The sequence below is a fragment of the Pelobates fuscus genome, chromosome 4 (genome assembly GCF_036172605.1).
Source record: "Pelobates fuscus isolate aPelFus1 chromosome 4, aPelFus1.pri, whole genome shotgun sequence".
Classification (NCBI taxonomy): domain Eukaryota; kingdom Metazoa; phylum Chordata; class Amphibia; order Anura; family Pelobatidae; genus Pelobates; species Pelobates fuscus.
In genome coordinates, this window is record NC_086320.1 from 351300217 (window position 1) to 351315895 (window position 15679).

A 15679-nucleotide genomic window follows, 5' to 3' on the forward strand; every position below is an offset into this window, starting at 1 on the left:
ATCAAAAACTGTTTTGAGTTATTTTGTTTTGTCAAAACTGCATAGTGTCCTGGACCCAGAACAGCAGCCCTGATTTGAAACTTTGGTCCCAATGTAGGGGGATAAGCCTATGGACTCCCGGTTCCTTGTGGATATAACTAAACATATAAACAACTGCATTGTGAGCACAGTATTGGATATAACACAGGCATATTGTGTTAGTGACTCTGCAGCACTCTGCGGCAATGTCAATGCATGCGTGATGGTTGGTTGCTGATAACGTGTGTCCCCGCTAAGTATGCATAATTGCTAAGATAACATGTTACCTCCAATTAATGCATACTGATATGGCCCTAATGATGCTGTGTGCATCACTGGCATGTCCCTTGTCATACCCTCCAACCATCCTAAATTAGGTTGTGCAGTCCTGCTTTTAGGCTCTGTACACGTTTAGCTTTCTGCTGTTCTACATTTGGGGACACCAGAATAAAAGGAGATGAACCTACACGTCCCGGTACAGTTGCATAATGTGTCTGTATAATCTGCCTCTAATTCTCAGCTGGCTTTGATCATTTGTATGTGCTATCTATTTCAATTACACTGGTTACATTTTCACTATAGTGCAAATTCAAAGTGAATTTCAACTCTAAGGCCAAAGTCGTCAAACGGGAAGCATAGCTGACTTTAAGAATTTTTCTGGTTCAGCTATTTTGACTTTAAATTTGAAATTCACTTTGAATTCTCATGTTAGTGAATAACTGTATTTTACAGAGAACTGGCCACAATACACACGATGAAAGCCTTACATCGCCACTTTAGCAACAAAGTAACTGTCTCACATCATGGGAGTGGTTGGAATGTTATATACCACTAATTGCAAAAAAGGCGAATATTATTAACACTGACGTCTTGTATTCTATTTGCGGAGTTTTGGGTGTAGCTGTGGTTTACTGACAGTATTGAGCTTCTTAGCCCATTTTGTAGCTTGAACTACCATTATTTTATGCAGTGGTGGCCAATATTCATAATTTTTTCTCTATCAGCTTGAAAGAGTGTGAAATCCTGTGAGTAATGATCAGCAGCAGTAACACACTAAACATGATGAGATACATTTATGATAATCATTGTTGTTGCTATATATAATTTTTTTTATCATTATTATTTACATCTATGTAAACATTATAAGTCTTCTCCCAAATAGGTGGCAAAATCCATTGATTTTAATACTTTGAGCAGCAGAGTCTGATGAAGGTCATGTGACCAACATGACAAGGTGTTAGAGTATGTATAACAGTGCATTGGGCAGACTGGACAGCAAGTGGATTAGTAACAAGTGTATATATAGCTATAGACAGGACTATTCTTAACTTTTGGTAACTGACCAAAACAAAGATTTATATTAAATGAGATCGGAATTTTGCTGGTGCCCAGGGCCGGCGCGTCCATAAGGCGGCACAGGCGGCCGCCTTAGGGCGCACCGGCTCTGGGGGCGCAAAATTCCAGTGACCGGCAGGAGGGAAGTGCTCCCTCCTGCCTGGTCACCTCCTGGATCCCCGGAGCTGCTGGGAGGCGTGCGTCTGCAGTTGATTAGGAGGAGGCGGCGAGGGAGCTCTCTGATCTCTCTGACCGGCTCCCTCGCGCGCCTTTTGCTGATGCCGCGGGAGCCGGAATATGACGTCATATTCCGGCTCCCGCGGCATCAGAAAACAGCCTGCGAGGGAGCCGGTCAGAGAGATCAGAGAGCTCCCTCGCCGCCTCCTCCTAATCAACTGCAGACGCACGCCTCCCAGCAGCCCCACTGGACCACCAATGAGAGACCCACGCCAGCACTCCAGGTAGGGAGGCTGGGTGGGAAATTTAAATGTAATTTATTTAATTACTTTATTAATTACTGTGTGTGTGCATGTGAGTGTCTGTCAGTGTGTGTGTAAGTGTGTCTATGAGTTTGTGTGTGAGTGTGTATGTCAGTGTGTGTGTGTGTGTCTGTCAGTATGTGTGTCTGTCAGTGTGTGTGTAAGTGTGTCTATGAGTTTGTGTGTGAGTGAGTGTGTCTGTCGGTGTGTGTGAGTATGTCAGTGTGTGTGCGCACATGTGAGCACGTGTGTCTGTCAGTGTGTGTGTGTTCGAGTATGTGTCTGTGAGTTTGTGTGTGTGTGTGTGAGTATGTATTTTTCTGTATGCCTGTCTGTATGTATGTATCTGTATGACGGTATGCCTCTGTATGTATGTATGTGTCCGTATGCCTGTATGTCTTGTACGTATGTTTCTGTATGTCTCTGTATGCATGTATGTAACTGGATGTATGTTTGTCTCTGAATGTCTGTATATATGTCTCTGTATGCATGTATGTAACTGTATGCCTTTATGTCTCTGTATGTACGTATGTGTGTGTCTCTGTATGCCTGTATGTCTTTGTATGCATGTTTCTGTATGTATGTATGTGTCTGTATGATGGTATGCCTCTGTATGTATGTATGTGTCTGTATGACGGTATGCCTCTGTATGTATGTATGTATGTATGTGTCTATATGCCTGTCTATATGAATGTGTCTGTATGACGTTATGTCTGTATGCATGCATGTATCTGTATGTGTGTATGTCTTTGTATGCCTGTATGTATGTATGTATGTGTCTGCATGCCTGTATGTCTCTGTATGTATGTTTCCTTGTCTGTATGTATGTGCCTGAATGTCTTTGTATGTATGTTTCTGTATGCCTGTCTGTATGTATGTGTCTGTATGACGGTATGCCTCTGTATGCATGTATGTCTTTATATGCCTGCATGTCTCTGTATGTCTCTGACTGTATGAGCCTGTATGTCTCTGTATGATTATTGCTGTCTTTGTATGACAGTGTACCTGTATGACTATGACTTTGTGTGACTGAAAAATGATGCCTGTGTGCCTGTGGCTTGGGAGGAAAGACACACAGGTGAAGATGCATTTTTTTTTTAAAATGAGGGTTGGGGGCGCCAAAATGCATCTTCGCCTGTGTAACTAAAAATCCTAGCACCGGCCCTGCTGGTGCCAACAATATTACTTACAATTAGATGAGATAAAAAAAAACAAATATTAACATTCTTTATTTATGTTCAATTTTCATATGAAAAAATTACAGAAGAAAAAGAATACAAGGACATAATACGTCTGCAAATCGCACAAAAAAGGCCAGATGTTAGTGATAATGGTCGCGTGCGGGTCACAACACATAGCAAGGTTACACAGTGCACATGTGACAGCAATCGATAGTGTAGTGACTATCATGGGTTAAGTAACAGGTCGCTCAGAACGCATACATTATACTGTGGGCCTGGTAATGTTATCAAAACTTTTGAGTGATTGCCCATGGAATGGGCGCTTTGTGTATGGGCTCTATGATGTGTCATCAGCAGGGACGCATTATCAGGAGAATTAAACAGAAATCAACCTAGAACTTGAATAGGGTTAGCAGGGTGGCCACTAGAAGTCAGGAGAAGGCTCTTAATTTATGTCCTACTCTGAGTCAGAACAGAAATCTGTCGTCTGCTGGCTCCAGCAAATGAAGATTAAATGACAGAGCCAGAGAATTGGTGTATGGGAGCCAAGTTCATACTGGGCCTCTAAGGAACAAGGCCCTGGATAAGAACTCTACTCACCCCATATCCCTTGGAATGCTAAAGGGGCACTTGAAGCACCATAACAACTACAGCCATTGGTAGTGGTTATGGTGCCAGCATTGCAGTGGATCTAATCCCCAACTGTGTGTTCAATTGTATTTTAATGGTCTGACACAAACAAAGAGTTGCTAACAAGCTCACCTGGTTTGTAACAAACTGTTCAAAAAATGGTGCCTGTGACATGCTGGCACCATAACCACTACAGGGGACTGTAGTGGTTATGGTGCTGACAGTGTCCCTTTAAGTGCCGTACTTTCATGATAGATTTGTTTTTGCAAATATTATTAACATTCTGGTGGCTGATGTTGAATATATTGTTTAAAGATAGAATTGACAGCAGGGCTGCAGTGATATCAACGTCTGGTCGCCCATCTATTTGCTCGTAGCGTTACAGAGGCACAATAAGCATGGTACATGTATCAACGTTATGTGCTACAAATCCTTTCATAGGAATTGATTACTTTAAGATTCATGTGAGATTTTTTACTTAAGATGTTTTGATCCATAACCAGGCTTAAATCACATCTGACAGAATTATAAAAGAAGTTTAATCTACAATCAAGCATTACTTTTCCTTAATACAATGGAATCAGGTCAATAACATTACTCTTTCAAAGAGTCTATTTTTCTTTCCATGGCTGAAGAAAATCACATCATAACTTTGATTAAAGTCCTTATTACCGCTGCATACGCAGCACCACATATTGGAACTAGCATCTTGAAAGAAATGCTGTAAATTACACAGAAGAAAAGGCAGTGAGTCGAAAAAAAAATCTGATCCTTTAAAAATGAGGTTTGTGAACCTCTTAAAGCAATTAAAACACCCTAATCCTTTAATTGATAATGCTGTCGTCCCCCTATTCCTCCTCCCCCCCTGCCCCACCCCCCACCCCCCCAATATAAATGGACACAACAAAGCGGCTTGTTTATTACCTAAGATGTACATATAAAGAGCAAAAAATATTTATTTTATTTATTTAATTCCTATCATTGAGCAACATACATTATTTTCATAGCACCTATTCATTTATAAGCTTCAAATAGAGCGGCAGATTTGTTTTTAAATATTGTTAAGTTACTCATGCAATGACATTTTAAAGCTATAAAAAAAAAAAAAAAAAAAAAATGAAAGTGCAAAAACAGATAACATGCCAAGCATGAGTTGCACTCAAAAATAATATACAAAACGCTAAATAATGTCATAGTCCCTACAGGTGATGAATCTACTATGGTATGTTCTGTTAGAAAAAAAAAACCAAGGGGCATTGCTGGTGGCAAAACAACCAGGGGCTTCAGTCAAAATGTACATTAAACGCCCCCTCGTGTGTTCTGTAATTCACATTATGACACCAAATCTTCCATTGAATTCGGAATACTACATGACTCTTTATTTCATTTATAAACTCCACAACTACTGTATTGAACCGAAGCTTTGCCATGCTTTTTTAGGCATTTATGTAGCCCACCTCTTCCAGTCTTCTGTACTATGAGTTTATAAACCCGACTTTCCTAACGCCATAAGCCAACGCATTTCTCAAAGTTCCCATTGTCTCCTCAACCTTTCTCCCATGCAACCACCTAACCAGGCTTCACCTCTGACATAACTTGATTGCTTAATGTTCGTGGTTCTCCAGAGCAGAGTTATATCATTCATTTCTCTGTTTTCCTCATTTTGTTAACTACAAATATTGCTGCACCCTCTTACACATATTTAATCCATCCATATGTACCATCCCATTCCAGAATAACTAAAGCAGGATTTAACCATTCACCTCTACTGTTCCATTCCGTAATCGCAAAATTGGTTTAAAGGAACAATATAGGGTCAGGAACACAAACATGTATTCCTGACCCTATAGCGTTAAAACCACCATCTAGTCCTCCTGCCCTCCTTTCCCTGCTAAATATAGCAAAATCAAACCTATACTTCAGTCTGCTGCTGCTGGTTCTGCCCCTGATCTGCCTGCGTGGCTGGCATCATCAGAAGTGGTGAACTTAGCCAACCACAATGATTCCCCATAGGAAAGCATTGGATTGGCTGAGCTTGTCAAGGAGACAGATCAGAGCCAGAGCCAGCACAAGCCAAACAGAGCCCTGGCCAATCAGCATCTCCTCATAGAAATCCATTGAATCAATACATCTCTTTGAGGAAAGTTCAGTGTCTCCAGAGTGTATGCAGTGTATGCAGAGAGTGGAGACACTGAATGTCAGTCACACTGTGCAGCATTGCCCCAGGAAGCACCTCTAGCATCCATCTAAGGAGTGGCCATTGAAGTTATCACTAGACTGTAATGTAAACACTGAATTTGCTCTGAAAATACATTGTTTACAGCTAAAAAGCCTGAAGGTAATGATTCTATTCACCAGAACAAATTCAATAAGCTGTAGTTGTTCTGGTGACTATAGTGTCCCTTTTAACTATTGATATTTTCTCACCCATGCTTTCACCTCTCCAACCTATCGACATTTGCTTTGAACCCTCCTGTCTTCAACTTTTCTTCCTTATCAAATGCCATCATTTTTTCTGCATATATTAATTTCTCATGTCATTTTGCTATTTACTTTTCTCCACTCATTCATTTTTTTCTTTCTTTCGCTGTCATCTTTCCTCTTTCTTAAGAATGAGGTTTGGGTGGTTGGTCTTTTTGTCTGCCTGCGCTCTTGGCATTAGTCCGTCAGCAATATTTTTGTGCCCAGTAAAGATAATTTACTGATGACAACTGTGTAGAAATGCATGATTACAAAATCCTTGCAAAAAAAACTTGAATTAAGAAAAAAACCTACACATGTAGTACATTGCAAATTAAGGTTTGTGTTTGTTTTGGGATCTTTAAAAAAAATATTTGTTGGATCGTTTAACCATTTGAGTTCCAGACTAGTGCTAAATTTGGTTATGCCAAGTTGCTTTACATTTTTTTGTTGTTGTTTTTTTTTTGTTTTTTTTTTAAGAAAAGCGCAGCATGGAGATATGGTATATTTGTTTTTAATAACATTACATAATTCACAGAAACATTTCTCAAAGTGATTGAAGCTTCCTCATATTACATAGTTACATAGTTAGATAGCTGAAAAGAGACTTGCGTCCATCAAGTTCAGCCTTCCTCACACCTGTTTCATATGAAGTGTGATAATTCTTGATTGGCCTTATATGTGATACAACCCTGAGAAATTATCTTGTTACTTTTTCATGAAGTAATGATCTTCATTAACAGAGAAAGCCAGGGACACCCATTTCAAAATATTTCAGGCTTTTCAAAGGCTATCATTTCCAAGTGAGCGTTATAGTATCAAAAGACAGACAGAAGAATAGGAAGGTCACATAGTCTTTAATTAATAAAGTTATACAATATATCTACTTTTTGGTAGGTCTAAGGACAATAAAACTGAAGTTTCATAAACATACAGAGAGGAAGTGGTTTGCGACATAATTTGCTAGTAAGCACCAGTAACAACCCCTGGATGTTGGGCTAAGGTAACATCCCCAGGACGTACTTGAAAACCAGAGTAATCTGAATGTGCCTTTCCTGGTGAAATACTTTGTTATTATTATTAATATTATTATACATTGGAAAAAAAAAATATAGAGAGTGAATTTTATCAAAAGATTATGATGTATGACACAGGACCCTATACGGTGACAAATAAAAGATCTGGTGTTTTGGTTTGTTTGTTTTTTAGCTTGTGAGCTGAGATGTTTTTGGAGATTAACCGTTTCCCTGTTGCATCATTTAACATAGTTTTTTAAAGAGGAAGTCCCACAAATGAAAAGCAAAATGAGCTGTTTTGCATTAGCAAGATAGAATTAGCATCATAGAATATCGAATGGTATTGTATTCGATGAGAGCGAGAGAGAGAGAGAGAGATGTTTCATATTTCCAAACATTTCAATATGGAAAAAATGAAAAAGAGGGACTATATAATTTTATGAATATAACCAGGGAGAATGGCCAGTGGTGGGGTTATTCTGACAAATTGACTTACTAACAATAATTTGGCAACTAAGATATAATTAAGAACAATGTTTCTCATTTACACAGACTCATTTCTAAACACTTTTATTGTAGTTTAAAGACTCACTGTGAGTATTATTGCTGTGGAGCTCTGTTATACACTCAGACACACCAACAATATGGAGGTCCTAGAAAAGAGGGACATTAGGATTGAAAAGAAGGACATAGGGATTTGGGTCCAATATAGGGACTATCCCTATTAAATAGAGACACTTGGAAGGTATGGATTCATGCACTTAATCTGTAAATAATAAACATATTTTGTTTCATTTCTTAGATTCTGTCGGGATTCCCCTTTAGTTGTGGGATCTTTACGTGAATATTTTCTTTTTTTCTGCTTCAGATATTATCTAAATGAATTTCTACAAGAGTACAGTCAAATGTAATTCATTAATAAAGGAACATTTCAAAATCAACCTTCTGTCTATATTTATGCCACATGTTCATGGACAATTAGTGGGTAGCATTTATCTCCTTTCTAATTACATTTATGTACTCAGCAGGTTTACAAAAGGCAGTAATATTACATTTATCGAAAGCTTTCTGTGACACATTACTAGTGTTTGTATTCTATATTTGGATGTAGTGTCACCTCAATCTCAGTTACTATGGTATCCACAATCATTCCGCTCCCGGAGAGTGAGAGCACTTTAAAATGATCCTCTAGTAGGTAGGACTAAAATGAACTAAATACAGTAAAATTTTTATTCTGAGACAGGCTAACAGCAGAGTCTTATCTCGTGCATTTGATTTCATCCCAATTGTGAGATTTTGTGTGATTGGGTCTCCTCTGAATCCCCCAACTCCTAATTGCCATATGACGAATCATGAAACACACAAAATAAGCAGTAAATGGACAATGGTCTGTCCAGTCATGTGGGCTGGATCTCCTGTCCAATCTAGAGGTGGAATAAAATACGATTGCTGTTTAGGGGACAGGCACAGTGGATTTTATTCACAGATAAAGTGTGAAGTGACCAATATATGTCCAAGTAGGATTCTTTCAGACTCATTGACTTCAGCTATTGAAGGAGACAGATCAATAGACACTATGTATTGTTATTACCATTGCAGTGCCTGTGTCATTGATCATAGTGTGAGACTGGTGAGGTGGCTAGATTACTTCTAAGCCTAACCACTGCCCATGCCACTTACACCAACTTTGATTCACTGATAACTAGAATAATTTTACTAGTTTGTGTTTGCCTTCATTTTTGTAAAAGACAGGTTTGATTTGCAGTGTCCTTCAATACCACTACTTGTGCTTTGCAAATTACAATACAGTTTAGCAGTTTACTGCACAAATGAACACTACAGTGTGTGTGGCCATAGGCGTGCGCACGGGGTGTGCCGGGTGTGCCTGGGCACACCCTAATCATACCTCCTTGCTGCACTACCTTTGAGCAGTCTAACATGTCGGGTCCTCGGTCTATGACCGAGGACCCGACACAGGAGGGGGCCCGGCGGCATTGTTGTGCGAGACCCCTCATGTCAGTCTGCCCTGACAGAGATCCAGCCTCAGTCTGCAGCTCCGCCGGGAGTGAGCTGCAGATGGAGGTGTCTCACGATCTCCAGCCTGTCAGAGCATTGCCACGGCAACGCTCTGCCCGGAGATTGCGAGACTCACCATGTGGTCTGCAGCTCACTCCCGGCGTAGCTGCAGACTGAAGAGAGAGGACGCCCACTGGACCACCAGGGAAGGTATTTAAACCCCCCTCTGCCCTCTGTCACTCACTGCACCCCACCCCCATCTACCCCCTGTCACTCACTGCCCCCCCCACCCTACCCCCTGCCACTGCTCCTCTACCCCCAACCCCTGTCACTACCCCCCAACCCCTGTCACTGCCCCTCTACCCCCTAACCCCTGTTACTACCCCTCTACCCCCCTGTGGCGGAACCAACCTCGCCACTGTCCACTGGAGAGGCCTGGTTGCTCGCCTGCTCCCTTTAGACTATGGTCCTGCATTTTAAACTTTTATTTTACCTGCAGAAAGGTTTATTCGTGCCTTTCTGCGGACTGTTAAAGCCATGCTACCCCAGCTATGCCATGGAGCCCAGTCGTATACTGAAAGACTGTATGAAAGACTTTGGCTCCATGGCGATTGAACGGTATGTATGTGATCTGAGCACCATCCGGTAATAATGTGCGCTCCGATCTAAGCTATCTGGGGATAGGTAGAATGTGTATGTTCTATGTGATAAATGTAACGGTATGTATTTTTATGTCTTTTATTGTCCTTTGTCTGCCATGTGGCTAATGGAGTTTTGCCTCTGTCCTTGGAGATAATTGGATAACTTCCCAATTATCTCCAGGATAGAAGACTCTGTGGAACTGGTTTTGGGCAGAAAAGCCATGCTTCGTTTGGTCAAATAGGACTTTCCCTTAACTTTTTAACCCCTGGATGGAATTGGCTGAATTTTGGTTATGCTTATATTTAAAGTATGCTGATTCTGAATATGTATGTGAATATGATGCATATTTTTAAAGTTACAGTGTATGTATAAAAAGTGTATTTTTCCTGCCTGTGATAAATTACATTAACCCATTGTGTTCAGTAATTATATCACAGGCAGAGGGGAGGGATGTATGTTTGTGCTGTGTGTGTTTAACGGTTCTCCTGTAAATGATTGGTTGTACTGTGTCCCACCCTGTGGGATGTCCCCTTGCATGGGGACTTGCATAAAAGCCAGTGTGTGGCCATTACAGTGAAGTTCCTGCTTAACCCTCAAAGTGAAGTGTCGTCTCATTATTGGGGGAGGATTTATTGTATGCTGTTCCAGTTTGAATGCTAGGAGTGTAAACCTATTCGCATGGTTTGTCCTATTCGGCTGTATACAGCATTCATATGCTTGAGAGAATTTATGTGTTTCTCTAGTTCGGTGGTTGTGGTGTCTGCTTCAGTGCCTGCCCCTCTGCAAATCAGTTTCATAAATAAGACTAATAGAAACAACAAAAACATATGACTGTATTAATAATATAATCATGCATTCATCCTCTAAATGATGGATTATGGAGAATAAACAAGGGAATTACGTGAAAAATAACTGAGCTGAAGAGATCTTCTGATTTGGTTATTTTGGCCTTAGATTTACAATGCCATTGCCTGTTCTCTTTTATAATATTACATTATGGTATATGGTATAGCCTAACAGAGAATTCCACATCTTTATTACTATGACTTTCAAGATCCTCCTGTAACATTTTGATTTAAGGAGTTGGTGAAACTCAGTGTCATAGGACGATAACGATTACGGAAGTTTTAAGTTTCCATGCACTTGCAGAACTACCATTGTCGTACTCCAGGGGGCCCGGCCGTCCTGCGGCCCCCGGAGACAAGGTGCCTGCCGCCATGTGTTGCAGCTCCGACCGGCGCGGTGAAACCGACGGGGCCGCACTGAAGGGGCCCATAGGGTGACCAATGCTGTTAAGGCCACCCAATGGCAATGAATTTCCAGGGCAGCGGCTATTTAACAGCGCGTCCGGGCACCCTGTGATGACATCAGAGCTGGGAGGAAGTGATTGCCCCGGTCACTCCTCCCAGCTATGAGAGAGAGCCGCGCGGGAGGAAGGAGAGGGAGTCAGAGTGGGAACGTTGACTCCCATTAGCCCGAGCCACCGCTGGACCCCAGGGAAAGTCACCCTCCTTCATCTTAAAGATAGGAAACAGAAGGGTAACTAAAACATTTTGTATGTGTGTCTCAGTATGTGTCTGTATTTATGTGTCTCTAAATGTGTGTATGTGTGTGTGTGTGTGTGTCTGTCTGTATGTATGTTTCTGTGTGTGTGTGTGTGTGTGTGTGTGTCTGTATGTATGTATGTGTGTGTCTGCAAGTGTTTATATGTTTGTCTGCATGTGTGTGAGGGAAGGGGGGAGCATATGGTGGGAGGGAAGAAGTAGACATATGCGTGGGTGGACCTATGGGGGGCCCCAGGACAATTTTGGCACCAGGGCCCCGTGGTTTGTAGTTACGCCTTTGTTTCCATGTAAACCATTATAGTTCCTTCTTTGAAGGAGTTACAAATAAAATCAGTTGATATGCAAAAAAAAAACTAAAACTATTTTCATTCTTCAGCCCAACTGATTGAAGAGCTTTCTTGTAGGCTTCTTCTCTTTATGTAGGCTTTTCCCACCTTGAATACAATGGTAACAGTAATCTGGTTGGCTACTTTATTACAAGCACTTTGAATTCATTCTATCCTCCTAACAAGGTTCTATTTCGTTCATCTTTGGTCAGAGTGCACAAACTCCTCTGTTAGTTTTTTAAATTTGCTTGGAAATTTTTTAAAGAGTCTCTATAACTCTTGCTAAATAAAAATGATTTATAACCAATTAAATATATTTCTACTTTATTTACAGAAACATTATTGATTGTGATATTAGTCACAACTTGGCTCTGTTAGCCTATATTTTGCCAATAACAATTACATTTTATACAGTTTACAGTTTGCTAAACAAAATGTATTGCTTAGCTTTTATCGAACATTTCACACAATCCTTCATGTTTAGTACGGTATGCACTGTCATAAGCCTATGAAATTGTTTGGAACAATGTAAAAATGGTAGTAAATGCAAAGGTGGGTTTTGGTATCCTGTGATATTTTGTCAAATCAAAATCAATTAACATTAAATGAGGAGATTTAATAAGCCAGGAGCAATTTTATTTTCTAATTCTTTATTTATAAGCAAGGGATGATACATAAGACAGCCTTTGCAAACATCTCACAATACAATGAGAAGTATTATATAATCCTTTAAGAAGCCAGAAGATATGTTTCCATCATTCTCGTTTTACCAGAAGCTATTTTGAGGCAACGTGCTAAATGCTGAAGGACCGTCTTTTGGTTTCCACGGTTATTGCTCCTTATTTAGCACTTAGCTCCAGAAGAGCACTAGTTATTGCCTGGATAAATCTCTTCCACTGTCTACAAATTGCAAGTGTATTTCGTAGCTGCATAGTAGACAGTCACAATGAAATAACCCACTTGGTATTCGCTGCGTTGGCCATAACTTCCTTCTCTATATTTTGTTTGTAGATGGAGCAGACGTGTGACGAGATCGATGCAATGTTCAGTAATTTGCTGGGAGAGATGGACCTATTAACCCAGGTGAGCATTACCAACATCTAAAACCATTTAGACACAAAAAAAATGGCCTTGAACGAGTTTTATTTTCTATTCATCCCTAGTACTCCGCTCCACGCAGAGAATTTCCAGACTGTATAAATATTGACAAAAGGGGATTTTCAAAGGGGAAAAAATGGTTTCAGTCTGTTTGGCATCCTTTCCAGAGTGTTTGAGGAACAGTCAGTGTGACATCATACCAACTAATAGCACAGAACAGCTGCATCTCTTTGTAAGAAAGGGTTTTACTCTAAACTCCATCCAATGTCTATAAAGCCTTTATCCAAAAAATGTCAACACATATTGTTCTTTTTTTTTTTTATAATGAAAACACTTGAAAATAATTTGTGTGTAGCTGGCTCTTGCGTGCTTGGCCACGTTAGTTTAAACACAGGCTTATCAAAAACGTTTCTTTAAATGCATATTTTTATTAATTTTTTTTTTATAGTCAGTTGGTCATTTTTCTCTGCAATTTTCTTTTTTTAATTAAGTAGGTGATTTTCTTTATCCCCAAGAATCTAATAGAACCATATTGTAGCAATCGTGGTGCAAAGAGCTACATTTGAAGTAGTCACTAGGAGACCATAAGGAATGTTTGTTTTGATTGCTTCGAAATTCAGGAGGCATGTACAAACAAACTGCATATGAATTAAAGGTTAATTAATGTTTATTTTGTTCCATTTAACACCAATAGGTTTTATACAAATGTTAATAGGAAGAGGTAGCTCAGTAAGTTAATTGGGCTGAATTTGAGCTAAAACTTAGCCAGCTTGGGAACTGAGCAGGGACCCTCCAAAGGGCATGCTGTTGTCCGGTATCAGAATTCTTTTACACCCTGTTTTTTGTTTTTGTTTTACTGAATGTTTATTACAAATATTCCGATGCACTTGAAAAATATTGAAGTGAAAATGAAGAAAAAAATTATAAACATAATATAAATACAAACAAAAGAAAGAAAAAAAAAGAGGACATCATATATACATGAAGAAAATGAGTACGTGCTTAGACTTATATAATTATAATACATTAACCATATGCGGCCTGTAAAAAGTGAGACTAGGGGAGAGATTTATCAAAGTGTTCTGTTCTAAAATATGGTACAAAAATTGGAAAGGGGAGGAGTCCCAATTGAACGTGTTGCTCGTTCCGCAGGATTCCGTGATGATTGCCCCACTTTTGCTACTTTATACCACTCTTCAGAACAGAACACTTTGATAAATCTTCTCCTATATCTCCAAACAATATATATTTACTCCCAAGAGATAAATTGCTAATACATCAGCACTCCTAACAGATATTGGTGTAGCAAAAAAAAAAAATAGATTTAGAACAAACCAAGATTGTTTGCGCAATCCTATTGTTATTCTGAAATGTTGATGTATTTAGTTTGTAAATTACCCAGAAACTACATTCAACCTAAAATGCATTGCATCTGCATATTTCTACTAAACATATTTGGCAGTAAAATAACAGTATCTTAGCTAAGGTGTCTTTAAGCCAATATACTTAAAACACCAGTAGAGGCTGGTCCATGGGGCTGATGTGGCAGCAGCACAGCGCCCATAGTGTTTGTTGCAAAAAATTAAATCTAATCTATTGTAGGGACTGATTGGAAATGTGTGTTAGAAAATATATTTTCGGATTATATACAGTTTTCTTTCTCTCCTCTATTGATGACTAGAGACGCAACTGGTTTTGAACAGGGTATCTCATGGGGTTAAGCGATAAGCGTTAAGACCAACCAACTTAACCCCCTAAAATATCCCCAACTGTAACTGCAAAATACAAATAAAACGTATGCTCTGTTTCAGTAAATGGTAGTAGTTTATAAATCTAAAAAGAATGCACTCGTATAAGTATACTCCTGTATACACAAGTGCAGGGGTGTTAGCTTGATAATATTTTCAGTCAATTAGTGAGGCAGACGTTATTTGATCAAGTTATACGTATTCTAATCGCGCCACCAAAATTAAACTGAGTAAAGACAACAACCAGAACAATGGCAACAATTATAAAGAAGTCTTAACTGCTATTGTTATTATTATTATTATTTTACTATTTATATAGCGCTATCAGGTTCCCTAGCGCTGTACAATGGTTGGACTAATAGACATGTAATTGTAACCAGACAACTGGACGTACAGGAACAGAGGGGTGGAGGGCCCTGCTCCATGAGCTTACATTCTAGAGGGAGTGGGGTGTTATAGCTTGTTATTTATCACAATGGGGGTTACATTGTTGCCGGGGGTTCAGGAGTATATTTGGCTCACAAAAAAAACAATTATTTCAAAAGTTTTACCAACAATTGTACCTCAAATCAAATCAGAATCTAATGAGAGTTTTAACTCCACGTGAGCCCCATCATCTCCCTGACATTGCCAATTCTCTCCCCTCGTTAATTGTTTGTTTGTTTTGGAATCAAATAGCAAGTCTTTGGTAATTGTTACATATACGCAATTATATTCACCAAATAGAAGCACCTTTAGAATATTTTTTTGCTTACCAATAATTCCTGTTGCCATTTCTCTTACGCTACCTTTCATTCACCAAGTAAAAATCTCCTATCAGATCCAATTATTTTCAAATAATAATAAATAAATACATGATAATAATTATATACCTTGTGTTATTAACTGCCCTCTATGTTACTGGCAAACCACACGTTACTGTAACCACATCAAAGATAAAGAAATGTGTGAGAAGTCTGGCAGACGTCTATCTCTGGAGCCATACCTATTCTCAGTAAAATCATATCAGTTATATACATTAAACACATTTCTGCCTGGTGTAAATGCTGAGTTTTTTTGTATCCAGATACAATCTGATGGTGGCATTGGCCAGTGGCTCCCACACCACTTCTCTGTTAACAAAGATAATATACACATCTGTTAAGGCTGGAAACAGCTGGAGATC

General features: G+C 39.4%; 1 protein-coding gene across 1 annotated transcript in view; it reads left to right on the forward strand.

Annotated features, from left to right (window-relative positions):
• APBB1IP (amyloid beta precursor protein binding family B member 1 interacting protein) overlaps positions 1-15679 on the forward strand; it is a 91509-nt gene that overhangs the window by 12051 nt on the left and 63779 nt on the right. Inside the window, exon 2 of the mRNA XM_063452577.1 lies at positions 12680-12751. Within this exon, the coding sequence (XP_063308647.1) occupies positions 12680-12751 (72 nt within the window). The remainder of the gene's footprint in view (positions 1-12679; positions 12752-15679) is intronic.